Here is a 27,981-nt window from a genome sequence, read left to right as displayed (position 1 = left end):
ACTACAATGACCAGCATGCTCCGCGGTTTTTTTTGTTTTCTTTTTTTTTTTTTTTTTTTTTTGGCCCCTTCTCTCTCTCAGCCTCGGACGCGGGGGAGGCTCGCCAGATCTGCTGACTGGGAACCGATATGGCAGCGACTCTGGGCAGCGGGGAGCGTTGGACGGAAGGTACCAGATCCTGACCGGAGGGTGGGACAGGGCAGGGTCAGAGAGAAATCTGGGATGCGGCTCCTGGCGGCTCCTGAAAGGGCTGAGATCCTGGGCCTAAGATGAAGGATGGAGGCCTATGAGAAGATGCTGGGCCTGAGTAGGGTTCCTGGAGAGGTGGGGGACAGCCCAGGGCAGGCGGTCGGGATCCGGAAACCAGGAGTACTGGCGCAAGCTGAGGACCCTGCCCGGTACTCAGAGTCACCCGTGACGACTTGTTGCCTCCGGCCCCCAGCCCCGCCCCGGCCCGTGCCCCGCCCAGGGCCCTCAGCGGGCAGGCCCCGCCCGCCCCAGGGTTAGCATGGTGGTGCGGTCTCCTGCAGTTTGTTTACCGCGTCCTTATCATCGCCTCCAAACTGGGCCGCCTCAACCTCGGCCTCAGTTTGGTCTTGTCCCTGCAGCCAACATCAGGACGCATAGGCCGGCCTTTTCCATCCTACAGTCAGGCAAAGAGTACTGATCCAATACCTATTGGGTACCCTTTATTATGCTGATCATGCAGCAGAGATTTGAAGACACGGGTCTCTGATCCCACAGAACTCTCAGTCTACCGAAGGAGTTTGGCAGCTAAGCAGTCAATTACAGAACGGCCAATAAGTCCTGTGCTACACAGCAAGGTCATATGTTTGGGAAACATACTGACAAGGCACTCAACACAGTCTGGGTGTCAGAGGGTGCCTCGTGGAGAAAGTGTTACATATGGTGACATGAAGGATGCGTTGGAGTTAGCCAGGCCTACTTAGAGGAGGTTTTGCAGGCAGAAAGAACAGTATATGCAAAGACACAGAGAAAAGAGAAAGCTTTGCTGATCTGAAAGGAGTTGGTGTGATCTAGAGCATAGACTGCAAAGGAGCTTGTGGTGAGAGATGAGGCTGGAGCCGCAGGCTGGGCCCATGATAAGAAATCTGAACAGGAAGCAGTGGGTAGTCCCTAAGAGATGTTACGCAGGAGAAAGATGTTTTTAAAGTTCTTCCCAGATCCTCCAGACAGGACAGGAGTACTGTGCCTTCCTTAACTAGATTGCTGTGACCCTCTGCATTCTGCATGCATTGTGATTAGTTAAAACCTCTCCCTTTAAACTATAACGTCTTTGTGGTCAGGAGTAAGTCTTACCCATAAATCTGCTTGATCTGTCCAGCCAGATGTCTTGTAGGTATTAATTCTATAACTGTGAGTTTAAAAAGTTGACATCAACTCTGCTGTAAATCTTAGTAGTGGGAGATACTGCAACAAAAAATGTGTTATAATCAATTCACTTCTGAACATGGACCACAAAGAAATAGGCTTCCCCTGTGCTGCCGTAAAGGCAAGGTATTGGCCAGGTACCTCTTGAACCCTTTACTGGCTCTGTCGTGATCACTTGCTCACTGACCACTGTAGGTATGGTGGACATTATTATGCTTCATGTTTCTGGCGTTATAAGTTCTTCATGGTTGCCTGTGTATTTTCTGTATTGTTTTCTCAAGGAAGATGTTTGTTCAGCTTTGTATGGATGCTTAAAAGTCAGATGACGTCAGTAGCCTGGCCCTCACACTCACTTGCTCATGCCTACAAGCAGCCTCCCAGTTGGCTAAGGCCAGTAGTAAAGTTGATTTGCAGGTCAACACGAGGCCTCATTGTGCTGTTGCTTTGCAGCTTACATCGATGCAGTTAGAAGAAACAAATACCCAGAAGACAGACCTCCTGAAAGCCATGACCCCTGTGGTTGCTGTAACTGCATGAAGGCACAAAAGGAAAAGAAGTCTGAGAATGAGTGGAATCAGACCTGGCAGGGTGAAGGGAACACCACTTATACTGAAGAGCAGCTGCTTGGGGTACAAAGGTGAGCCTGTGGTGGGATTAAATAAGAGAATTTATGTAGAGTGCCTGGCACAGACAATATGCTATGTAAGGATTGACCGCTATTACTATTTTTTATTATTATTACTGAAGCACAATAGCTTCTTGGCCTCAGAGGCAAGGCTAGGTGGAAGTGGAATATTAGGGCATAATCTGAGGTCACTGCCCTGCTTCTGTTGTAAGAAAGACAGGGAAAACCATTTTGACATAATAGACATCTGTACAACATTCTACCCAAAACAGCAGAACACACATTCTTCTCAAGTATGCATGGAATTCTCTCCAAGATAAACCATATGTTAGGCCATAAAACATGACTCAATAAATTTGAAAGGATTAAAATCAAGCACTATTAATCTTCGACAAAGGAGGCAGCAGTATACATGGAAAAAAGATAGTCTCTGCAGCAAGTGGTGTTGGGAAGGCTGGACAATAGCATGTCAATCAACGAAGTTAGAACACTTCCTCACACCATACACAAAAATAAGCTCAAAATGGCTTAAAGACTTAAACATAACACAGGACATCTTAAATCTCCTGGAAGAGAACATAGGCAAAACATTCTCTGACATAAATCTTAGCAATGTCCTCCCAGAGCAGGCTACCCAGGCAATAGAAATAAAAGCAAAAACAAACAAATGGGACCTAATGTATAAGTTTTGCACAGCAAAGGAAACAATAAACAAAACAAAAAACAACCTACGGAATGGGAGAAAATATTTGCAAACGATGCAACTAACAAGGGCTTAATTTCCAGAATATACAGATAACTCATACAGCTTAATAACGAAAAAACAAACAGCCCAATCCAAAAATGGGCAGTAGACCTAAACAAGCAATTCTCTAGTGAAGACATACAAATGGCCAATAGGCACATGAAAAAGTGCTCAATATCACTAATTATCAGAGAAATGCAGTCAAAACTGCAGTGAGGTATCACCTCACACCAGTTATAATGGCTATCATTCAAAAGTCCACGAACGATAAATGCTGGAGAGGGTGTAGAGAAAAGGAAACCCTTCTACACTGTTGTTGGGAATGTAGTTTGGTGCAGCCATTATGGAAAATAGTATAGAGATTCCTTAAAAAACTAAAAATAGAGGGGAAGGTATAGCTTAGTGGTAGAGTGCATGCCTAACATGCACAAGGTCCGGGTTCAATCCCCAGTACCTATATTAAAAAAATAAATAAATAAACCTAATTTCTCCCCCACAAAAAAACCAACCAAACAAACAAACAAAGAGTATATTTTAAAAAACTAAAAATAGATTTACCATATGATCCAGCAATCCCACTCCTGGGCATATATCCAGAGGGAACTCTAATTCAAAAACATACATGTACCCCAGTGTTCATAGCAGCGCTATTTACAATAACCAAGACATGGAAACAGCCTAAATGTCCACTGACAGATGACTGGGTAAAGAAGTTGTGGTATATTTATACAGTGAAATACTACTCAACCACAAAAAAAGAATAAAATATTGCCATTTGCAGCAACATGGATGGACCTGAAGATTGTCATTCTTAGTGAAGTAAGCCAGAAAGAGAAAGAAAAATACCATATGATATCACTTATATGTGAAATCTGAAAGCAAAGATACAAATGAACTTATTTACAGAACAGAGACAGACTAACAGACACAGAAAACAAATTTAAGGTTACCGGGGGGAAAGGGGGTGGGAACGGATAAATTGGGAGTTTGATATTTGCAGATGCTGACTATTATATATAAAATAGATAAACAGCAAGTTTGTACTGTATAGCACAGGGAACTATATTCAATATCTTATAGTAACCTATAATGAAAAAGAATATGAAAAGGAATATATGTATGTATATGTATGACTGAAACATTATGTTGTACACCAGAAATTGACACAACATTGTAAACTGACTATACTTCAACTAAAAAATAAATAAAATAAAATAAAATAAAATAATCAAACATTGTATGTTCTTAGCAATTAACAACAGAAGGAAATTTGGAGAGGGGGAGGGTATAGCTCAGTGGTTAGAGTGCATGCTTAGGATGCAGGAGGTCCTGGGTTCAATCCCCAGTACCTCCATTTCAGTCAATCAATCAATCAATCAAATTACCTCCCCCCTCAATGAAATTAATAAATTTTTTTTTAAAGAAAGAAATTTGGGAAATTCACAAATATGTGACAATTAAGCAACATATTATTCCTAAATAACAAATAGGTCAAAGAAGACATCACAAGGAAAATTAGAAAATACTTTGAGATGGATTAAAATGAAAACACAACATACCAAAACATATAAGATGCAGCTAAAGCAATGCTTAAAAGGAAATTTATAGCTTTAAATGCTGTAAATGTTTATATTTTTTAAAAAAATCTCAAATCAATAACCTAATTCTATAGAAAAAGAAGAACAAACTAAATTCAAAGAAGCAGAATGAAGGAAATAATATGGCATGGAAATAAATGAAATAGAGGATAGAAAAACAATAGACAAAATCAACAAAACCAAAAATCAGGTTTTTTGGAGGTGGAGGGGGTGTATATTTATTTATTCATTTTTAGAGGGGGTACCAGGGATTGAACCGAGGACCTAAGCATGTGCTTTAGCACTTGAGCTATATCCTCTCCCACTGATTTTTGAAAATATCAACAAAATTGACAAACATTTAACTAGACCGACCAAGCAAAGAAAAGGAGAATACTAAAATAAATAAAATCAGGAGAATACTAAAATAACTATGCCCTATTTCACTCCTGATTTTAGTTATCAAAACGGTCTTGAAAAAGAAGGACAAAGTTTGAAGACTCACACATTCCGATTTCAAAACTTAATACAAAGCTGCAGTAATAAAGATAGTGTGCACTAGCATAGAATAGACAGGTAGATCAATAGTATACAATTGAGAGTCCAGAAACAAACCCTTATGTTTATGGTTAATTGATTTTTGACAAGTGTGCCAAGACAATTTAATGGGGGAAGGATAGTCTTTAACAAATGTTGGAACAACAGGATATCCCCATGCAAAAGAATGAACTTGGTTCCCTTCCTCACACAAACACAAAAATTAATTCAAAGACCTAACGTAAGACCTAAATGCAAGAGCTAAAACTGTAACACTCTTAGAAGAAAACATAAATGTAACTCTTCATGATGTTGGATTAGGTAATGATTTTTTGTTGACACCCAAAGCACAAATGACAAAAGAAAAAATAGGTAAATTGGACTTCATCAAAATTAGAAACTTTTGCACTTCAAAAGATACCATAAAGAAGGTGAAAAATCAATCCACAAAATGGGAGAAAATATTTTCAAATTATGTATCTGATAAGGGATTTGTATCTAAAACATACAAAATTCTCTTACAACTCAACAATAAAATGACAGTAAACCAATTGAAAAATGGACAAAGAATCTGAACTGGCATTCCTTCAAAGATATACAAATGGCCAATAAGCATACGAAGAGTTTGCTCAATATCATTAGTCATTAGAGGAATGCAAATCAAAACCAGAATGAGATACCATACTACCTCGTACTCACTAAGATGTCTATAATCAAAAAGATGGACAATAACAAGTGTTGGTGAGGACATGGAGAAATTGCCCTTCTATATTGCTGGTAGGGATGAAAAATGCTGCAGCCAGTTTGGAAAACAGTATGGGAGTTCCTCAGAAGGTTAGACATAGCATATGACATAGCCATCCACTCCTAGATATATACCAAGAGAAATAAAAACATACTTCCAGACAAAAACTTGTACATGAATGTTCATATATAGCATTTTTCATAAGAGCCCCCAAATAGAAACAACCCAGATGTCCATTAACTGATAATTGGATAAACAAAATGGGGAATATCTGTACAATGAACATTTTTTGGTAATAAAAAGTAATGAAGTACTGATATATGCTGCAACATGAATGAATCTTGAAAATATAGTGTTAGTACAAGAAACCAAACACAAAAGGCCTGATATTATATAATTCTTTTTATATGAAATGTCCAGAATAGGCAAATATATAGAGACAGAAAAATTAGTGACTGCCAGGGTTTGGGGAGCAGAGGGATGAGGAGTGATTGCTAATGAGTATGGGGTTTCTTTTTGGGGTGATGAAAATGTTCTGGAATTAGTAGTGATGGGTGCACAACTCTGTGAATATACAACAACAAAAAAAAAACATAACACTGAATCACACATTTTAAAAGAGTCAACTATCAACTATTCCTCAATTTGGAAAAAAGTGAACTTTGTTAAAGTTAGTGAAAGAGCTGGAATTCTAATTCAGGTATTCTGAGTGCAGAATTTGTCTGCATGACAGTTTTGCTAAAATGCCTTAATGACAATTTTATTCATCTTAAAATTTTAAAAAAGTGAACTTTGTGATATGTGAATTTTATCTCAGTGAAGCTGTTAGTAAACAAATATAAATGTATGAAAAAGAGAGGCAGGAGAGTATCTACCATGGAAGCAGGGATCGGAAGCTAGGGTGGGGAGCCATATGATCCCCACTGGCAGCTCTTAGGGAATGGCCCTGACTGACGTTATAGTCCAGCCGGTATTACTGACTTGCTGTGAACTCCTCAGCAGGCTCTGGGCCTCTCCCTGCCTAACTCAATTGTGTGGTAGCAAAAAGCTGCAGATACTTTAAATGCCCATCAGTAGGGAATGTACATACATCCATAAAATTCAATAATATTCAGCTTTTTAAAAAGAATGTGGTAGATTTTTAATAATAGCCAATATTTACATCATGTCAGATGCTATCAAGCATTTTAATGAATACTTCACTTAGTCATAACAGTTCTGTGAAATACAGGTGTGCTTTATTAGCCTATTTCAGAAGATAACACTAAGGCACAGAAGTAAGTGCACAGCAAGATGAGATCCCATCCGAAGCATCTTGACTCCAGAGTTCATGCTCTAGTCCAGCCATTCTCAAAGTATAGTTTGGAAATCCCAAAGATCCTTTTGGGAGAGCAGGGGTGGTGTGCAAGTTTAAAACTTTTCATAATAATATAAATACATTATTTGCCTTTTTCACTCTCATTCCTTCAGGGTTATACAGTGGAATTTTTGAAAGGCTATATGACATGCAATTATATCACCCTGTGTTTAAAATTTTTTGTTTTCATTTCTAGTATAGTAAATATTGATAGCTATAACTCACATAAACAAAAGCCTTTCTGGGGTCTTCAGTAATATTTAAGAGTATAAAAGCCTTCTTAAACAGACTCACAGGCATAGAAAACAAACTTATAGTTACCAAAGAGGAAAGAGGAGGGGGGATAAATTAGGAGTTTAGGATTAACAGATGCACAGTACTAGATAAAAAAATAGATAAACAACAAAATAACAAGGACCTACTGTATAGCACAGAGAACTATATTCAATATCTTGTAATACCTATAATGGAAAAGAATCTGAAAAAGTATATTTGTGTGTGTGTGTGTGTGTGTGTGTGTGTGTGTAACTGAATCATTTTGCTGTATACCTGAAACAAACACAACACTGTAAATCAACTATGCTGCAATTAAAAAAAAGAGTATTAAAGACTTAGATCAAAAAGTTCAGAACTGCCACTCTGGTGGTCTAAACTATTATCCCTATACTTCTCATATACAAGCTTCTCATATAAGTCATGAATCAATCACCAGGATAAATTGTTAGTTAAAAAAAAGCAAGATGTAGAAGGATGATTGTAATATGCTTCCATTTAGGTAAGAAAAAAATGGTGAGGTCTCTATACATGTGTTCTCTTTGTACATAGGATTCACAGAAAATTTCTAACAGTGGTTATCCTTGGAGTAGGAAATTGGGGGACAGGGAATGGGGAAGCAGGAAGATTTTTCACTGTATATAGTTTAGTACTACTGGATATTTTTCTTCCACCATGCGAATATATTAACTTTTTAAAACAAAGTTTCAAAAGATGACCATAAAGAAAAAAGGATAGAGAGGGAGGAAAAGGAAAAAAAAAGAGGGGGGGGTGGTTAGGGTATTTCTTTTGGCGTTACTATCCTGTGGTTCAACTCTGAGGACCTTAGCCTGGGCCTTAGTAGAAGAATTAGGATACTTATTCTATCCACTTACAAGAATATAGAAAGAATAAAATATCAGATGTAAAAAAATATTTTGAAAGGAATTATTCACTCAGTGGGAGGAGGACATTGTTAATGAATTGAATGTTTCATTAATGTGTTCACCAGTTTTCTTTTAGGTTTGTTTTGGGAGATTAGAGAGAGGATCGACGTACTCTTCTGCAGTTAATTGCACAAAAGGGGCCTTTGTAGACATACAAAAAGTGTTTCTGATTTGTGTTTTTAGAATCAAGAAATGCAGAAATTACTATGAAATTCTGGGAGTTTCACGAAATGCCAGTGATGAAGAACTTAAGAAAGCTTACCGAAAACTTGCCCTGAAATTTCATCCTGACAAGAACTGTGCTCCTGGAGCAACAGATGCTTTCAAAGGTCTGATCCTAAACTGATGCTTAATTCTGCCCTTCTTGTGGTGTTTGTTCACAGCAGGTTGTTTTCAGCCTCCCCTAAAATTGTTTTATAAGGCCACAAGCAGGGTGTTTTGTTTTGTTTTCCTGCTACACCTCTTAAACAGTGATTATCAGTATAGTTCTCTTCTGTTTTCATTCACTTACCTTAATTTGTTTTGGAAAACATATTTGGTTTCTTTATAATACCTTCTGGAACCATTCATTCATTGATAACAGCAAATATTTACTGATGATCTATGCGCCAGGTGCCACAGTGAATAAAACAGATATGATTCCTCTTGTGGAACTTAGAGGCTGGTGGCCGCTTGCAAGTAGAGCCTATATTGCATTTCCAAACTTCTTTGACCATGGAACTCTTTGTTCATGAAACTTCTGTTATTAATATGTTCAAAAGAAAGAGTTTTATAAAGCATTTATTAAAGAGCAAAACCTTAGTTATAGATCAAATATTTTTTCCATTGATTTCCATATGTTAAGAAATATATTCTTAAAAAATATTTTGGATTTAACACATAAAAATCTTACTTAAGAGCTTCACCCCCAGGGAAGTCACTGATTCAAGCAGGGATTATCAGTGTATGCTATAACCTTTGAGTGATAGTTTGTTGAGTAGAATATTCGCATAATGTCAAAGTATCACCCCACAGAATACTTACTGATTACAAAGGGGGAAAATTCCTTTATAATAAAGATAACTAGCTGTCACCACTTTAACTAAGTGATCCAACTTAGTATCACCAATATTAGAACAACCTAACATTATGTGGTATAGCATCCATGTAGTATTCTTGCCAAAATGTTTGACCTGAAACTAATAAAAAGGAAACAATCAAAATATGGGACATTCTACAAAGAACACTGACCTGCTCTTCAAAAAATTTCAAAATAATAAAAAGCAAAAAAGGTGGGGAGTCTATTCTAAATTAAATTAAAGGGATATGAAACCAAATGCAATGCATGAACCTTGCACAGATTCACTAGGTGATTATAAATTGATGTTAATTTTCTTAGCTGTGGTAATAGTATTGTGACTTAGAATGACTTTCTTCTTAGGAGATATATGCTGAAATATTTAGGGGTAAAATGTCATGTCTGCAGCCTACTTTCAAATGGTTCAGCAAAAAAAAAAAAAGAATAACATATACATAGGTATGTATGTGTAGAGAGTTGAGGAAAATAAAATGCTAACAATTCCCTATGAATATAGGTAAAAGTGTTTATTGTACTATTTTTTCAACTTTTCTGTAGATTTAAAATTTTTCAAAGGAAAAAGTAAAAAATGATAGATCTGAGAAATTTTTTAAAGTCAGCATTTACCTCAGAGGACACTCTACCTTTGTTAATGTGCCACTGTGAATCCAGTTCCCCCCACACTTTCTACAAGGAAACAAATAGATAACCCACATTCTCTTCAGACCTTCATGTATCATATTTCACAGACTAATGGCATTTCTCTGAGAATCTGCCAGATTTCAAGGGATGTGAATATTTAAGCAGCTCTGTTTAGGTTTTTCTCTTTATTTTTTTCTGCTTAACTGTTTTATTGCTACAAACATTTAATCCAGATACCTAGCTAGACAATCATAAAAAAATGATCTTTCTGACTGCTTCTGATAGCATTGACTGAATTAAAGGTAGTGGGGCACCGGTGTCTTAAAAGATTTTTTTCAACATTTCTTCAATTGGTTGTACTGATTGTATGCTTAAATAACATTGGACAAAGTTTGCACATTTATGCATAGGGAGGAGAAGTGATGGTAAGCATATGTAATCTATTCAGTCTTTGACCCCTCCTTGAGACATTAGAGATACATCTCTTAATTTCTAAAAACCATTTTCTAAGGCAAGCTGAAATAAGACTGATGAGTAAGGACTTTGCTTTTAGCCAATCAGGAGGATTTTTACTGACTGTTTTGTTCAGGAGATTGTGACTGCGTGTTAGAATACCACTACTTATGTATGACCTGTTTCCAGCCATAAATTGTTGCTCTCAAGTGAAATAAAAATACATTTTTGATGACTGAAAACAGTAGTTCTTAGTTCATCTTGAATCCAGAGTTGTTTCTGGCTTATCAGACTAGACCATGGTAAATTTCAAGGCCAAGCACTTTCTAGGCCAAAGCACCTCTTCTTGGGCCACTATGAACTTGTCTAGCACCAGTCAACTTTGGGCTCTTCATGCTACTACTGTGATCACCCTCAGCTACAGCAGACTATGTACTCACTTGCTTTTTGTTTTTGTTGCAGCGATAGGAAATGCCTTTGCAGTTCTGAGCAATCCTGATAAGAGACTCCGCTATGATGAATATGGAGATGAACAGGTGACTTTCACTGCTCCTCGAGCCAGACCTTATAATTATTATAGGGACTTCGAGGCTGACATCACTCCAGAAGAGCTATTCAATGTCTTCTTTGGAGGACATTTTCCTACTGGTTAGTATTCCAAAATTATCATTTAAAAAGTTGTATATACTTTGAGGATCTATTTGAGGATCTGAATAAAGGCACTGTGGTATGGTGGAAACAGCAAGACTTCGGAATCAGATGAGCTGAGATTTAAGGCAAGTCTTCAGTCTCCAGCTATGCATGATTTTGATCAAATCACTTAGTCCCTCTGATCCTACTTCCTTACCTGAAAAATGGGGTTGATAATACCAACCTCAGAGGGCTGCTGTGAGGATTAGATATTTTTAAGTGCTTTATAAATTAGAAGCAAAATGCCTGTATCATCAAAATAGCAACCATATAAAGATAAAGGTTAGAAAAGTACTCCCAGAAAGTTGGAAGTTGGGAAAATTAAATGCCTAGGAAGTAAACTGAATTTTATGAGTTGCCATTAAAGATATTAGTGACATAATCTAATACTGGTCAAGGAGGCAGACATGAGCATGTCAGACAGGATTCATGACCCAAATGCTCTTTTGAGATTCTCTCACTCACTAGTTACAAAAGACTATTTAAATCAAGGCAAGAGAGCTAAGTACATTCTACTTCCTGCTGGTTCACTTGGCGTACCTACTGTCTTATTTTCCTATTGGGTATAATGGGAGAATACTTGACCTATATAGAACCTAACTGGGAGCAAGGACTTTGGAAAAAGCAAGGAAGGGGTGTTCGCCCTGTCGCATACTAAGTGTTCTTCTTTCTTCAGGAAATATTCATATGTTTTCAAACGTGACAGATGACACCCACTATTACCGCCGGCGGCACCGACATGAGAGGACACAGACACGGAAGGAAGAGGAAGAAGATAAACCTCAGGTACCTGGAAGGGACAGGACAACTGCTGTCCATAAACATTTGTACTGAGCTGGTCATGGAGTATTATCAGGTTTTAGAAGTTTACTGTGAGATACGTTGCTAACAGGTGCTTTAGGAAAGCAGAGGCATGGTAAGAAGAGGTGGGTAATTGGTCCAAATAGACCAGAATGGTACCCCTCTTCCCATTCTTTGATAACTGTCCCAGAATATCTGTTCCCCTGTGGGGCTGTCTTAACCAAGGTTTTCTTAACTGCAGAGAATAGGAAGCCCTTTCAAAATATTCAAAACTAAAGGGGGTTTAAGGGAAGGGATCAAGGGAGTCTCATGAAGCTCAAAGGCAGGAAGCACGTTGGGCCTCATGACAGACAGGAACCAGGAACTGCAGTGCTGTGAGGCACCCCCACAGCTGTGCTCTCCACGACTCTTGGGGCCAGACTGTCTGCAGTTTTCCTGCCTCTCTGCATCTGCTTTGTCTTCTCTAAGCAGCCTGGCTTGTTCTACTTCCCCTTGCAAATGGCCAGTCCACAGTGCCTCCGAGTATGTGTCCTTTCTTCAAGTGACTGCCTAGCAGTGAATGGTGATGAATCTCCATCCCAGATTCTTAGGAGGGAGAATGTGATTATCCCTGCTACCATTAGATGTTCCCTAGATGCCCCCACAGTCCTTTCAGGTATGGCCAGGGTGACAGAGTTACATAATATGACATGATCTTGTGAGAGTCACAGTCTGGGCAGACTCACCCACGGGTGTCTGCTTCATTGTTCTTAGAAAAGAAGGCTGCAGAAGGATTACTGGGTGTCAATCCAGGTTGTGGGCGGGCCTCCTTCTGCCTTCTCAGTAGATGGAACAGAGTTGTCTGGTACTTCTCAGCAGAAAGTACGCCTTCCCAGAAAAGCCTCAGGCTATGTGCAATGCATTGGTAATGTGTATTTTCTTTGGAAAAACAATCCTATTTTCAGTAAACTGTATATTGATGAACACTTAACACCAAATACTTTTTCTTTTTCAGACTACATATTCTGCATTTATTCAGTTACTTCCAGTTCTGGTGATTGTGATTATATCTGTCATTACTCAGCTGCTAGCTGCTAATCCCCCATATAGTCTATTCTATAAATCGTAAGTCAAATATTTATAAATCTTCTTAATAATCTGGTGAAAGACTTGAATGTTTTGCTAGTACATTATTAACATTTCATTTCACCTTTTGTTGTAGAAAACACTGATTTTGTGTTTCAAGGAGCAGCTGGATAGTAATAATACAAACTCAGAAATACTGTAGGCAGTTTCCTGTACACTCAGGCCATGGATTGTTTTGTTCTGCAGCGACATCATTCGGTCAGCTGCAGAACAGCAACAGCTGGTTTCTGAAGGAGTAATAGAATAACTCTAGGTTCAGAGTAAATCCTTATCACACCATGTTAGAGTCAGAAAGGACCTTACTGAGCTTGTGATAGTATTGCTGGACCCCTGTGAATCTGAGAACAGAGTAACTAGGATCCAGTGATATTTCCAATTTAAAAATTGCAAGAATGGGACATTTATTCACAGTAAGGCTACATAGTCAAGCCATAGTATCTCATTTCTTTGCTTTTGCTGAAAATATAGAAATTCATTATAAAGTTTGTATTGCATGGAAAATATGAGGTCTGATAGGAATTTTTAGATTTCTTCAATTAATTACTTCACTTAATTCAGTTCTCAAAGTTTGGTCCCTAGACCAACATCATCAGCATTAACTGGCAACATATTAGAAATGCAGACTCTTAGTCTTCTCTCCATATCTATTGAATCAGAAACTCTGATTCCAGCAATATGAGTTGTTAACAAGCCCTCCAGATAATTCTGGTCCATACTAAGGTTTGAGAATCCCTGGATTATTTTTTTAATTTAACAATGAGAAATAAGTCATTAGTTACTATTATAGTTTAGTAAACAAAAACGTTTCCACGTGTGGAGTCCATGGGGCAGGAAGAGCTCTTGTTGGTGATCACTATAGACTGAAGACTGTCATTCTAGATCAGTATCTTCATTTTGTACAGAGGAAAGCTGAAACTCAGAGAGAGTTTGCTATCAGGTCATGCTGGCTTGATTACCTCTATTTCTTTTTTTTTTTAAGATTTATTTATATATTTATTTTACAATATCATATTTTTTAAATTGGAATATAGTTGATATACAATATTATATGTTATAGGTGTACAATATAGTGATTCACAATTTTTTAAAGGTTATACTCCATTTATAGTTATTAGAAAATATTGCCTATATTCCCGATGTTGTACAATACATCCTTGTAGCTTATTTTATACCTGATAGTTTGTACCCCTTAATCCTCCACCTCCATCAGCCCCTTCCCTTTCCCTCTCCCCACTGGTAGCCACTAGTTCCTTCTCTACATCTGTGATCTGTTTCTTTTCTGTTATATTCACTAGTTTGTTGTATTTTTTTAGACTCTACATGTAAGTGATGTCTTACAATATTTGTCTTTCTCTGTCAGATTTATTTCAGTTAGCATAATGCCCTCCAAGTCCATCCATGCTGTACACCAGAAACTAATACAATGTTTTAAGTCAACTGTAGTTCAATTAAAAAGCAACCAACCAACCAACCAAGCCATTTAAAATATGCACAGAAAAACTGAACAGACAAAAGAGGAAATGCAGATGGCCAACAGGAACATGAAAAGTTGCTCAGCATCACTCATATCAGAGAAATGAAATCAAAATCACAATGAGATATCATCTCACACCTGTCAGAATGGCCATCATCAAAAAGAACACAAATAACAAATGTTGGCAAGGATGTGGAGACTTGTACACTGTTAGTGGGAATGTAAATTGGTGCAGCCACTGTGGAAAGCAGTATGGAGGTTTCTCAAAAACCAAAAAATAGAACCACCATATGGCCCAGGAATTCCACTCTTGGGCATATATTCGAGAAAAACAAAAACATTAATTCAAAAAGATATATACACCCCGCTATTAACAGCAACATTATTTATAATTGCCAAGATATGGAAGCATCCTAAGTGCACATCAATAGGTGAATGGATACAGAAGATGTAGCATATATATGTAATAGAATACAACTCAACCATAAAAAAGAAGGATATTTTGCCTTTTGCGGCCCTTCATTCACTTTTTTTTTTCACTTCAAAAACCAGAATTTTATAACTAGCATAAACATTTACATTGCATCAGAAACAACAAAATACCTAGAAATAAACTTAATGAAGGAAGTTACCTGTACTCTGAAAACTGTAAAACACTGATGAAGGAAATTGAAGATGATACAAAGAAATGGAAAGATATCTTGTGATTCCCTCTATTTCTTGACTTCCATGTTTCTCCATAGGCTACTGCTACCTCCTTTCTTGTCAACCAGTGGGACAGGCAGGAACCTGCCCTGCTAACAGCTTCCCAGAGGCAGATGAGAGCAGTCATGGCCTATGTTCTTAGACATTCAGCAAGATCCCTAAGCCGAGAGATCAAAGAAGGCTGGGAGAAGGTCAAATATAACTCATTTAGGATGGAATTTTTCTAGTCTGAACAAAATCAGCTTGGATTTTGCACATTACTCTCACTCTGCTTTAACTTGAATTTGAGCTCCCTTCTATGCTTCCTTATGGTTAGACTTTAGTTAACCCAGACTTGTTTGTTTCTGAGCACCGGATACCATTGGATATCTCAGACCCACAGAGAGTTAGCCTGGAAGTATCACTGAAATCTTTTTATCTGAGTTTTTTTTTGCAGTTCTCACCTAGCAGCTATGTGTGAAGTACTTTTTATCATGTCCTAAAAATTGGAACTAAGTTGCTGTGAGCTATCTGGTTATTTGTAAATAGTTTACTGTAACAATCATTTCATTCAACTAGCATTTACCAATAGCCTACTCTATTCCAAGTGCCATGCTAGGTCCTACACAATATATAATTATTTTTTTAAGCATTCAGCATTCTACTTTTAGCATAGAAAGCAATGTAAGAGAGGTGAATCCAGGTATCTGCGCCCTCATGTTCTACCAGCATTACTTACGATAGCCAAGACATGGAAACAACCTCAGTGTCCATCAGTGGATGAATGGATGAAGAAGTTGTGGTATGTATACTCAAGGGAATATTATCCAGCCATAAAAAATGAAGCAATCCTACCATTTGTGACAACATTGATGGCATTATCCTAAGTGAAATAAGTCAGACAGAGAAAGACAAATATTGTAAGATCTCACTTATATGTATAATCTGGGAAACAAAAAACAAAAAAACAAAAAAACCCCAAACTCATAGAAAAAGAGATGAGAAGATCAGACTTGTGGTTACCAAAGGTGGAGGGGAGAGGGAGGGAGAATCAGAGGAAGGTGGTCAAAGTTAAAAACTAACAGTTATAAGATGAATAAGTACAAGGGATATACAACATGATAACTATAGTTAACACTGCTGTATGCTAGGAAATGATAGGAAAGTTGTTCAGAGGGTGAATTCTTAGAATTCTCATCACAAGGAGAAATTATTTTTCCTTTATTCTTTTCTGTTTTCTTTTTATGGTATCCATACAAGATGGATGTTAGCAGAACCTATTGTAGTAATAATTTCACAGTATATGTAAAATAAACCATCATAATGGTTGCCTTAAATTAAAAAAAAAAATAGAGAGAGAGGTAAATCCTTTAAGGGAATAAAGTAAAATATGTTGAGGCTGGATCTAGTTTGAACATGCTCATGTAATATCGACAATCATTACCTTACACTTACTGCTTTGCTTGGGAAATAATAAATGTTAGATGTATTAGAAAATGGTATCTGCATCTGCCTTATGAAGGGGTGATTGTGATGATGTCTGTGAGGACAGTGCTGAGAGTGATACTGCCAAATGTAACAAGCTTACCTGAGCACCCCTCTCCTTGTTTCAGGACCTTGGGCTACACCATTTCTAGAGAAACCCAGAACCTACAGGTGCCTTACTTTGTGGATAAAAACTTTGACAAGGCCTACAGAGGAGCATCTCTGCGTGACCTGGAGAAGACGATAGAGAAGGATTACATTGATTACATCCAGACCACTTGTTGGAAGGAAAAACAACAAAGTAAGATGCTCTGAAAGGAGCTTTAGCTGATGGCCATGCTTCCAACCTGAGGCATCCCCAGCTTCCTGATCCTTCCTCTCTCCTTGTTTGAGTTGCACTTGTTTACATGAACAGGGAGAGGACAGAGGCCCTTTCAGGATACTACAAAAAAAAAAAATTATTGACAGTATACACTTGGCCAGAACTTGGAAATCTTAGGAACAAGGCAGCACTAGTTGCCTATCTGCCTGTCTGTCTCTTAGTCTCTACCTCTCTCTGCCTATCTGCACTCTTTCCTCTCTCTGCCATCTGCTTTCCTTTGCTTCTTCAAGCTCTCTTCCTTCACCACCTTGATTTGCTATGGTTTATTTTGGTTGCTACCCTCCTAGTCACTCTCCCAACATCCCCAGCCCCACCAGTTATTGGCCCGTTTGTACATCCCAAGCTCCCTCTTTAAACAGTTAGCTGGTTTAGTCCAAAGTTTCTTAATTCCACATTCCCTGGAGGGAAATCTAACTGATCCAGCCTAAACAGTTTAATATGTTGTTGGTATTGAGTTAATGTGCCCCTTCTCTTCCTCTCCAGGTAGCTGTGGCCACACAGAACAAAAATGACCCTCCCTGAAGTAGGCCTTCCACTCTGTTTCTCTCTCTGGAGACAGTGGGGGTGACAGTGTTGCCACTTGGCTTACAACTCCAGTGAGTGTTAGTGGGGAGTGCTGGTAGCAAGGGCAACCCTGTCTCTCAGCCAACAGGCTTACTTTTCATCCCACTTGAATTCCACACACATCACACACATACGTCTGTTAATTATCGTATAAAACTTGGCTTGGGTAATTTTTAAAAAGCAAACTCATTTTTAACTCATAGCTTATTACTGGGTATTATAAACATCTAACAGTGTCTGATAAATTTAGATCTTCAGTCATAGAGCTGCTAAGCCCTCACTGACCCATCAACCCCACCCCCTAGTTAATCTCTCCTTCCTCTGTGTTTTTAAAGCACTTTGCTCATCCTGTTAACACAGTACCACCCTCACAGTGTTAGTGTTCTGTAGCCACATGACAGTCTCCCTGCTGGATTCTGGGCTCTCTGAGGACAAGAACCATGTCTTACTAATGTTGTGGCCCAGGCCCTTGGCACTGTCCTTGCTTCAGAACAGGTGCTCAACAAATGTCTTTTGAAAAGAAGATTCTAAGGACTGGAAAACTGAAAATGCTGAGCATTAAGAATCAGAGAGCAGGGCCAGTGTCCTAACCCTGGCCCTGAGGGACCTTGTCTCTGCCCTCTGCTTCTGTAGGGCAGAGCCCAGCTGACCTCTCAGGTGCATTAGGAGCTTTGTGGGCAATGACTCTGGGATCTAAGGGGGAATTCAGCAGGAGGAGGAAGTTGATTTTTTATTGGGGAAAAAAAAAACAGAGTTCCTACCGCATTGTTTATGGGGTTGTTTGTTTTTGTTTTTTGGGGGGATGGGTAATTAGGTTTATTTACTTAGTTACTTTAATGGCGGTGCTGGGGATTGAACCCAGGATCTCATGCACTAAGCATGTACTCTAACCACTTAGCTATATCCTCCTCTCTGCCAAAAGAGAGCCTACCCCCATTATTGAACTAGGTTTTACAAGTTTCAAAAATCAGGAAAGAGTTTTGGAGCCAGATTAAGGCCTTGGACTAAAAGGCATTATAATCAGGTGAAGGCCTTGATCCAAATCAGGTGAAGGGCACAGTCATAAAAGTCAGCATCGTTTTAGGCCCTGAGGTTTTTAATTTGTTGCTTTCTGCAAGAAATCAATTAAAATATGCATTTCACATTCTTCAAACACACTTACACACACCTGCTGGAACTATGCAACGAGCTCATGGTAAGGATTACACGTAAGGTGACTTCTAGGCTTTTGTCCTCATCCTTATGAAGCCTAGTTTCAGGGCTTTGGCACTCTCCGGGTATAAACAGATCCAGTGGGTGAGCGTGATGCATGTACCGGCAAGTTCCAAACTGCGGGTTATCAGCACACACCCCTTAAAAATCTATTTCTGGCATTTAAGGTTGGTGGCTGTCTGAAGCCTCCCCACAACCCAAGTGCCATTTGAGAACAAGCAGCATCTGCCCTCCGGATCCAGCAGCAAGTGCAGCCAACAAGGTTAAATTTAGCACTTGGAGGTTGTAAAAATAAATCCACTTGAGAACAAAGTTCACTCTTGGCAAAATACCGAATGGAAACTGTTTTTAGCAGAGTTAACCATTGTCTTTTTAAATCCTTTGTTAATTTCTTTTCTCTGCTCTTAGAATGGTTCATTGGAGTGAATTTCTGAGTAATCCCTTACTATGAACACTAATTGCCCTGTTTACTCCTTCACAGACGCATCTAGATAATAAGCCTGGTGCCAGGGGAAGTGGCCATGCCACTGGGCTGGGATGGACCAAAGTAGCAGGCAGGAACTGCCTCCTGACCTGGGTGAGCTGAACTGAGATCCCAGCCCTGCCTGGCAGAGGAGAACTTCTTTCCACACCCTGGAGCAGGGTAGTAGAGTGGGTAGGAGCTTAGGCTTTGAAATGGGGATAAAATGTACTTCCTCCCAGAAAAGTTGTATGGATTATAGAAGATGGTATGAGTGTAACACTTAGTATGGTGTCTGGCATGTAGTAAGTGGCTGACTCCTGGTGGAGTCCAGTCCTTCCTTGCTTGGCCTGACTAGACTGGATGCTGCACTGTCTCATGGGCCTGGATCCTGAGAGTGGTTGGGATCTGTTGGGGTCTTCCAGCTGTCAGGACTCCAATCTGAGTTCTTGTGCAGAGTGTTTTTAGGAGAGGCTCTGAGACTTGCCTCTGTTGGTAATTTGCCTGAGTCAGTTTACCCTGAAGGCTCAGTGCTCTGTCCATCCATTATACCGGCATTCAGGGCAAGGGAAACATTTTGCAGAGATGTTGTTCTCTTGATCCTGTTCCTGCCAAAGATCTTTTTTCTTAGAAGTTATTGAACATTAACAGAACTTGTGAAAAGTAACATATTCATTGATTTGACCTTTTGTTCATTGAAGTACAAAATGATTCACTGGCAGTTTGGAGAGAGGTTTCTCCAAGCGTGGTCATGGGGACATGGTTCCTTGCAACACTGTCGTTGTACAAGGTCATTGCTCTGGAGCAGGGGGTCTCAGCCTCTGGAGCATTGAAACCTGGTTTCAGTGAACTTTATGAAAAGCAAGTGATGTTGTGAGAAGCATTCATGGATGTGCAGTTCTCTTTTATAAGCTTATTACAGTGATTGTTAGTGTAGAAGATAGTAAGAATCACTAGCCTTAATGTTTTCTGGAATGAGATTTCAGGCAATGAGACATTTGGATAAGATCAGTAAACAAAACCTAAGGAAATCATTTCAAGGAAAAGCAGAGCCACAAAATGTGCTGTATATACTGGTGTCACTGTGACCCCAGAGGACAAAAGGCATAGACTGATTTCACAGAGCCCTACTGAAGAGGTTTCCCACATGCCAGAGAAGCCAGAGAAATAGAGCCGCACTCTGGGCTGAAGGAAGGAGCAGAGGGCTTTCATTTGGGTGAGGCACATGATCCTCCATGAAGCTGCATCACCTGCGAGGATGCCTGTGCCAAGGCAAGCTCTGGCTGGCAGGCACCGCAGGCCCCACGCCACGGAGTGAGGGCACATTGTTCTGGAGCCTGGGAGACCTGCTGCTTGCCAAGCGACTGCTGGGCCAGTGCCCAGGCTCTGAGCCTCCATTGTAGAGGGTGGGTTTTCATGCATTCCCACCCCTCACCTTGGAGTCATACACTTAATCTGTACTTTGGGCATTACTTGGTGTAAAGAGAATCATTGTGAGCAGAAATGCCAGTGTTTTTGTGTTGATGGAAACTTATTCAGAAACCAATGCCCAATATTCCTCCTGGCTAAGTATTAATTCCTGTTTCCAGGCAGTTTGCTGATTAATCAGACAGGTGCCACTCGTTCCACCAAGAAAAACAAAATCTGTCAGTAAAATGATTAAGAATGGATAGACATATTTCAGAATGATTAAAATAGCATTTTCACAAGTATGACCCTTTAAACATTGAGTAGCTCCCTGCTGTCAGAGGCTTTCAGAAGCCACGTAGCCCCTCCAAGCCCGCCATCCTGTTAATACACAGCACGTCTCTGGAGGTGCTTTTCAGGCGTTACTTCCTAAGTATGTCTCTGAAATCATACAAAAGAGTAAAAAATAGAGGCAGCCAAACCACTGTTGAGTTGGGGAAGACAGCAGAGATTATATTCTGGTTAAAAATAGAATGACCTTCTCTACCACGAAGAGAAAATGAAATACATTTCGTCAAGGAGACAGAGGTCACTGGATCCAGATGATTTCACTTTTAAAAGAGCTCAGCTGCCTTTGGCCTTTGAATTAGGGACCTTGCATGTGGTGAAGGGATGAAGAAAGCCACCAGCAACCTGGCCTTCTGGAGAGGGCATGCCCAGCAGAGGTAGGCTGTGTGTCAGTCAGCGTGTATGAGTTACAGTCCGGCGAGGCAGGGGAAGAGTGAAGCAGCTATCTTTGTTTCAGATGACAGGAACAGGCCATTGGACTCCATTCACTCCCAACTGCCATCTGAATACCATTCACAGAAATGCCCTGAAACAGAGTCTCCTGTTACTGCACACGTGCAGGTTTCCTAAATCTGGTGCCAAATGTTCTATTGATAAGAACTAAGTCTGGTGCTTTTGTAATAGAGCCCGTTACTGTGGGACTCCAGGATCACAAGTGTCCCTTAATCCTCAGCACCTGGTGTGGTGTAGCTGCCCGATATGTGTTTCTTGAGTAAATGAGTGTTTCTTAAATTTAATTGAAAGAAAAAACATTAAAGTAAAAGAAGCTTTGATTCCAGAAGTACTGAGATGAAACAAAGGAGCTCACCTCTCTTGATGAATTGGTTACCTCTTTTATCTTTCAGAGTCGGAGTTGACCAATTTGGCAGGATTATACAGAGATGAACGATTGAAACAGAAAGCAGAGTCGCTGAAACTTGAAAACTGTGAAAAACTTTCCAAACTTATTGGCCTACGCAGAGGTGGCTGAGAGGATGCTTGTCCTACGCAGGCTCGGGGTTTTGCTACTTGTTACTGTTTATGTTCCTAATTCCATTTTATAACACAAAATTAGGAAATGATGAACATTTTACAATTTGCTAGCTTTGTTTGGTGGGCAGAGTTGGAGGCGCTTCAGCATGGAGCCAGACTTATCATCACAGAATCCTTCCTGGGGATTGGCTCCAGGGGCCAGGAACAGTCCATCTAAGCTGATTGAACGGCAGAGCGTTAGATTCAGCCCCCTGCTCCACTCCTACCCTGACTCTGGGAACATAGTTCAGGGCACCCCAGAGCAGATTCATGTTTTCTTCCTTCTTCAGTGAAGTCTCAATAACCAGTCATTCCTAGGCTTAGCCAAAGCAGCTTCATATTGGTGGTTTAACATGTGCACCAAGAATTATACCTCTCACTTCATCAGAGTCATCATCTCCCCCCAGGATTCAGCCATTGGAACATGCTCCCAACTCGGCTTTCTATTTTCTGAGGGGAATGTGGAGAAATGTAAACTGTTGTAGTCCACAGTTTTCTATTTGCCTAATCTCTGTTCAGCATTACTAGCATTAGCAAACAGCCTGATTTGAGTTTCTTTTACTTCCTTAATACTCCCTCTTGTAAAGGGTACAGAAATTAAGAGCTATTGAGTGAAACAGTTCAATGGACACATGGAAGCAGGGGCCAGGGTTAAAGGTAAAATGCAAGGCTGACTCTCATCTGATCAGTGCAGTTTCCCTAGTCCATCATAGAACCCAGAGAATGTTCTTTTTGTCATTTCCCTTTGCAGCATCACACACGGGCTGAGTCCCTTCACCCCACGGAGGTACGGTGGTCAGACCTAAGAGGAGGCATTGCCAGCTAGCTGGGCTGTTTGCTCAAGCCTCAAGGTAGAGGGGAAAGACTTTCTGTGGTTCTGGGGGTCTGGCCTTGGCCCCAGCAGTCACTTTGTTTAACCAGTTCCCTGTAGTTTGTGATATGAGATGCTTTTTCATGTAGTCAACATTTGTTGAGTGCCTGCTATGGAATGAGAACATTGGTCCAGAGAGAATGCATGGTTGACTTGAGTCATACAATTGGTTGTGGCAAAGCTAGATGGTAGGCTGATTATCAAGTAGGAAGTGTGTGGTCATTCCCATTTCTCAGGTAATTCTAGCCATGTTGGTAAAGCACAATCTCCCAAGGATGCCCCTCCCCACCACCGGACCCAGCATCCTTTCTGTGGCAGTCCTGCATCCACTCGGGACACCTCTCTACACCAATTCTGTACACAGAACAAAAGCAGGCAGCTCTTCCCACTGGTGACAAGGAAGAGGTAAGTTGTTACCTGGACTATGTGGTTCTGGGCCTTGCTGTGGAGTTGAGCTACCAGGATTGAGCTGCCCAGATTTTATCATGAATCTGAACCTGGAAGGGTCAGTATGTGACTCTAGTCTACATTCTGTGTTTTCTTCAGGATAGAAGAAAAGTTCCTGTTGGAAGGAGAGTCTACACTAAAACTAATTTCCAAAGTAGAGATTTTTCTTTCAGATGCATAGCCATGATTTAGGCAGACATGTCTAGCATGACTCAACGTGTGGGCATCCTACAGGGTCAGGAGATGGGTTCAGAGGTGAAGAGTGGGGCTTTGGTGGCTGGTAGGGGATACCTGCTCAGCTGTAGGGAGGGAGAGCAGTTCCAGAGATGGCCAGATTTCATCACCCAGCTGGGTCTATCCTAGTTTGGGGTGGGGGAGCTTCCTTGATCCCCTCTGAGTAACCAAGGGGATTTACACTGTAAAGTGTACCTGTGAGCCAAATAGGCTGTGAAAGTTGTTTTCCCATACACAGGGAAATCAAAGCTCTCCTCTCCCCAACCCCAACCTCTGCTAGAAAATGGGCCATAATTAAACTGATTTGACAGGTAAAAAGACCCTGTTCTAGATGGCCATGAATAGCAAAGTCACACATTTTATGGATTTCCTGGCAGAGATGAGTTATCTGTGATAATACTAAATAGAGGCAATGCTAACTCACTCCATTAAATGTCAGGTCTGTTGTCTGTTTTTATAGCACTGATGGTACTGTTTTATTTATTACCTAATAGACTACAACACTCACATCTGGTTTTCCTCAAGGGAATGGTATTTGCTTTAGGTTGAAGGATAGTTTAATCTATTTGGTACTGTCCAGAATATTGTTAAACTATAATTTCCTGGGTTGCATTTTAGATGGGTTGTGTGCATGGTGGTAAAATAAGCATTTTCCTCTTGCCTACATCATTTGGAAGGTTCTTTATCATTTATAAACTCTTTAGGTATGTCTTATTCTTGGATCAGAACCTGGCGTGCAGCTCTAGACTATTTCTGTGAGCACGAAGGCAGACTGGAGATGTGATGGGAGTGGGGCTCAGAAACAGGGCTTGAGGCTCAAGCAGAAAGTGAAGCTCTCATTCATGGAATGAAGGTGCTCTGTGCACTGTGTGATCAGCAGTGAGGAGGGGAGGAAGGAAACCCTTCCCATCACAAAGGACGCTGCAGCTTGAAGGAATCCGTGTCCCCAGGTTAACAGCCCTGGGGTTCATCTACTCAAACCAGAAGACTTCTGAACTTCCTTGATCAGATCCAGGCTTCACAGCTTGGGAGAAGTGACCAGTAAGAAAATGCCACTGCTCTGCTTTCTGTTGGAAACTATTAGAAATTACGCTTGAACTCCAAATCCCACTGGAACGTGGAATCCAGCAGCCAGGCCAAGCTGTGTGTTATTCTCATGTACATCCTTACACATCAGGACTGGCTTTGTGAGGAGGCACTGTTGGGATTCCAGGGCTTTGTATTACGAATGGCCACACATGTGAGTTCATTGTCTGCATGCAATGTTCCTCACAGGAGCTAGCACTTACTTAGTATTTATTTTGGATTTATTTAAGGTGTAAGCTTAGTGTCCTAATATGTTTATTTTCGGAAAGGGCCAAGTTACTATACATCTAATTTTTTGAGCCTGCATTATTGATACCTCGTGCAGTGACCACCAAGTAACTATATACTCATGTGTTAGATATTGATTACATCATTTACATCACATTCAGTATTTGGAATTAAAGATGTGAATGTTCTGTGACCAGAGCCAGGTTTGACACAGATGGAATCAGCTCCTGGTGGAGTAAGACTCCTGAAAAAATCTGGTCACCTGATCCACTGCATCTGGATTGAGTGTATTTTACCAGAGAAAGAAATTAAATGATTTTATATAAAAAGAATGGCTTTATATTTTTCCTTTGTTCTTTTACTTTTGCCCATGGCACCCTTGAGTACTGCATTTTGCCTGGCTCCCTTGAGCCACTTAGGACTAGAAAAGCTGATGACCTCTGCTTCAGTGTTTCCTCATTCATCAGTGGAATTATTGGTGTTTAGAACAATAGATAGCATTGGTGGCATCACCTGTTCTATATTTGTTTTCCATCAGATAACAGCAGGTGCAGCATATTACAGCCAATGTACACATAACATCTATTTAGCATCTGCAAATCAGGTAATCAGGTATTATCCCAGTTCCTTGCTAGCTTTCTTAATGGCCCACATTTAGCAGTCTTGGTTTAGAAATACAGTACTTTGTTCAGTTGGCTCTCCATTTTGAAGAGAGATTGAGATGAAATTCAATTCAGCAAAGATGGAGAACTTATGATGGTGGGCTGAATTTTGGGGGTGGGGAGTTCAGGAAACAACTGAGATTCAGCACCCAGGCTTCTGGAATTCACATCTAATGGAGAAGGCAACTTTAGGCAATGCTTCCCAGTGGAATGATTATCAAAGGGGAGACCAAGAGAACCTTGAGAATCTGTAACAAAGGGATTTAATTCAGGATAAAGGATCAGTGAAAGCAGTTCTGAGGAGGAGAGACTTGAAATATAATCATCCATACAGAGTGCAGTGATTTTTTTTTCCAGTGGAGATGGAAGCAACTCTGTTAGAATGCTCCCATTTCCATAAATAGCACCATCATTCAGCCACGTCTGAAAGTCAGAAACCCAGGAGACTTTGTATGGTAGACTTAGTTTGGTGCCCCCAATGGACCACACCTAATATTCATGGCCTTGTGTAGTCCCCTTTCTGATCTGGACTGGCTTTTGATCTTTAACCAAGAGAATGTGGCAAAACTAGCAGCTTCCATTTTTACACTTAGGGGAAGCCAGCTGCCATGTAAATCCCACCACCCGAGACCACTAAGCTAACCACGTGGAGAAGCCATGCAGAGGAGAACCAAACAACTGAGCTGGCAGCAAGAACTGAACCCAGACACATAATCTGAGCCAAACTGATTATTCCACCCCGGCTGATGATCACAGCAGAAATGAGCTGCCTCGCCATGCCTGGTTCAAGCGGCAGAATCATGAGCAAATAATACAATGGTTGCTGTTTTAAGCCATTGCATTTTGTGGTAGTTTGTAGCAACAGACAACTAAAACACCTCGGCTCCCTTTTCCCAATATCTTCTCCAATGTTAAATTCTATCAGTTTTACCTCCAGAATATCCTAAATCCATCTTCTTTCTTCATCTCCTCTGACACCATCTGACTCCCAAACTACCATCCACTTTCTCTGACAAAAGCCACTGCAGCTTGCCTAACTTGTCTCCATGTATCTACTCAAGGCCCCCTCTGATCTGTACACCTTGTTGCAACCAGAGAGATCTTTTCAAAGCATAAATTATAGAATGTCACCCTATTGCTTAAAATATTTCAGTACCTTTCTTTTGCCTCCAGAATAAAAGTCAGCAAAGTCTTTAGCATGGCCTAATGCTTCACAAGGCTTTACCAAGTTTCTGGCCTCTACCCCTGCCTGCCCTGTACATCTTTTTCTTTTCTGCCATGCTAGCTTTTTAGTTACTACACTCAGCCAACCCTTTTGACTGAGGGACTTTTTTTCTTTTTTCTGAGAGACTTTGTACATACTGTTTCCTCTTTCTGGGACCCTTTGCCACTCACCAGCCCCTACCCCCTTTGCTAAGTGTCTCCTGGTTATTTTAATAGGTTTCAGCTCCAACATCACTTCCTTACAGCCTTCCCTGACACCCCAGAGTGGGCTAAATATCCTTTTAAATTACTCTAATTTCTCTCTTTCTTACACCTGTCATAGCTCTAATGCTATTTATTTGAATAATGATTTAAATTGGGATTTATTCAGGTGTTTATTTATTATGTCTTCCCCATTAGATTGAGTTCCAGTCTGGTTTTATCTGAGCTGAAGCTTGAAGGAAATGACATGCCACCTGTCAGGACTTCCTCTGGAAGCTCAAATTCTTTGAAATTATTCCCATCAAAAGGTAGGATGTGTCCTCTCTGCCTGAATCTGGACTCTGTAGTTCCTTGACCAAGGCCTTAAGAAACTGGCATTTTCCATTTCATCACTTTGGATGCTTTCTTTTGAACCTAATCACCATGTTATGAGGAAGCCCAAGCAGCCCATGGAGAGGAACCAAGAATCTTGGTTCTCAGCCTCAGATGAGCTCCCAGCTGACAGCACCAACTTGCTAGTTTGGTGAGTGAGCCATCTTGGAAGTGGAACTTCTATCCCCTCCCCCCATCTTAGCTGATACTACATGGAGAAGAGATGAGCTTTCACTATTGAACCCTGCCCAGACTGAAGATTCCTGAGCAAAGTGATTTTGTTTTTAAGCTGTAAATTTTGGGTGGTTTGTTAATGCAGCCATAGATAATGAGAACATCAACCAGGATGACAACCCTGTGAAGCCCTTCCCAGAGCAGGATCACAGAGCTATCTGTGATGTCATGTTATCCTGAGCCTTACTGGGCCCAGATTGGCAGGAGCCTGTAGTGTTTGTTGACATATAGAATGGGAGTCTGTGGCAGTTTCCAACCAGGATTACCATCCCTCATGTCCGTGGAGGGTGTGGACCTGGATCTAGGGTTCTGTTCTTGCTCACAACTTCCCATCTCCTGGGAACTGGCTGCTGGAGCCTACTGCACTCCAGGGTTTTGCCCTAAATGTGAAGGGCAACCTATTTCAGCTGGCGGAGATGAATGTTGAGTGGCAAGGGACATCCAGTAGCA

At 40.4% G+C, this 27,981-nt stretch overlaps 1 protein-coding gene and 1 non-coding gene across 3 annotated transcripts; both read left to right on the top strand.

The window, feature by feature from the left end:
* Positions 1 to 10: 10 nt before the first annotated feature.
* Positions 11 to 27,262, top strand: DNAJC18 (DnaJ heat shock protein family (Hsp40) member C18). 2 transcript variants are annotated; one of them, XM_045507885.2, is made up of 8 exons: positions 11 to 168; positions 1,843 to 2,029; positions 8,361 to 8,506; positions 10,792 to 10,977; positions 11,696 to 11,805; positions 12,815 to 12,924; positions 16,717 to 16,889; positions 27,124 to 27,262. In XM_045507885.2, exons 1-8 carry the CDS (start codon positions 129 to 131, stop codon positions 27,126 to 27,128), a joined length of 957 nt encoding a protein of 318 aa, XP_045363841.1. In that variant the 5' UTR covers positions 11 to 128; the 3' UTR covers positions 27,129 to 27,262. The 2 variants fall into 2 exon arrangements, with proteins under 2 accessions (XP_045363841.1, XP_010970016.1); XM_010971714.3 differs by lacking the exon at positions 27,124 to 27,262 and adding an exon at positions 21,807 to 25,170.
* TRNAP-AGG (transfer RNA proline (anticodon AGG)) lies at positions 4,043 to 4,116 on the top strand. The gene has a single exon. It is a non-coding gene; the product is annotated as a tRNA-Pro (tRNA).
* Positions 27,263 to 27,981: the final 719 nt, after the last annotated feature.

Source organism: Camelus bactrianus, chromosome 3, assembly GCF_048773025.1.
Source record: "Camelus bactrianus isolate YW-2024 breed Bactrian camel chromosome 3, ASM4877302v1, whole genome shotgun sequence".
NCBI classification, from domain to species: Eukaryota; Metazoa; Chordata; class Mammalia; order Artiodactyla; family Camelidae; genus Camelus; species Camelus bactrianus.
The sequence above is the reverse complement of the archived record's forward strand: the minus strand, read 5'-3'. Positions and strand labels throughout refer to the sequence as shown.

Excerpts from the sequence above, each read along its gene's own strand:
- DNAJC18 (XM_010971714.3), top strand. The coding sequence starts at position 129 with ATGGCAGCGACTCTGGGCAGCGGGGAGCGTTGGACGGAAG. Across the intron at positions 169-1,842 it reads CGGGGAGCGTTGGACGGAAG|CTTACATCGATGCAGTTAGA; the intron begins GTACCAGATCCT and ends GTTGCTTTGCAG. Across the intron at positions 8,507-10,791 it reads AGCAACAGATGCTTTCAAAG|CGATAGGAAATGCCTTTGCA; the intron begins GTCTGATCCTAA and ends TTTTTGTTGCAG.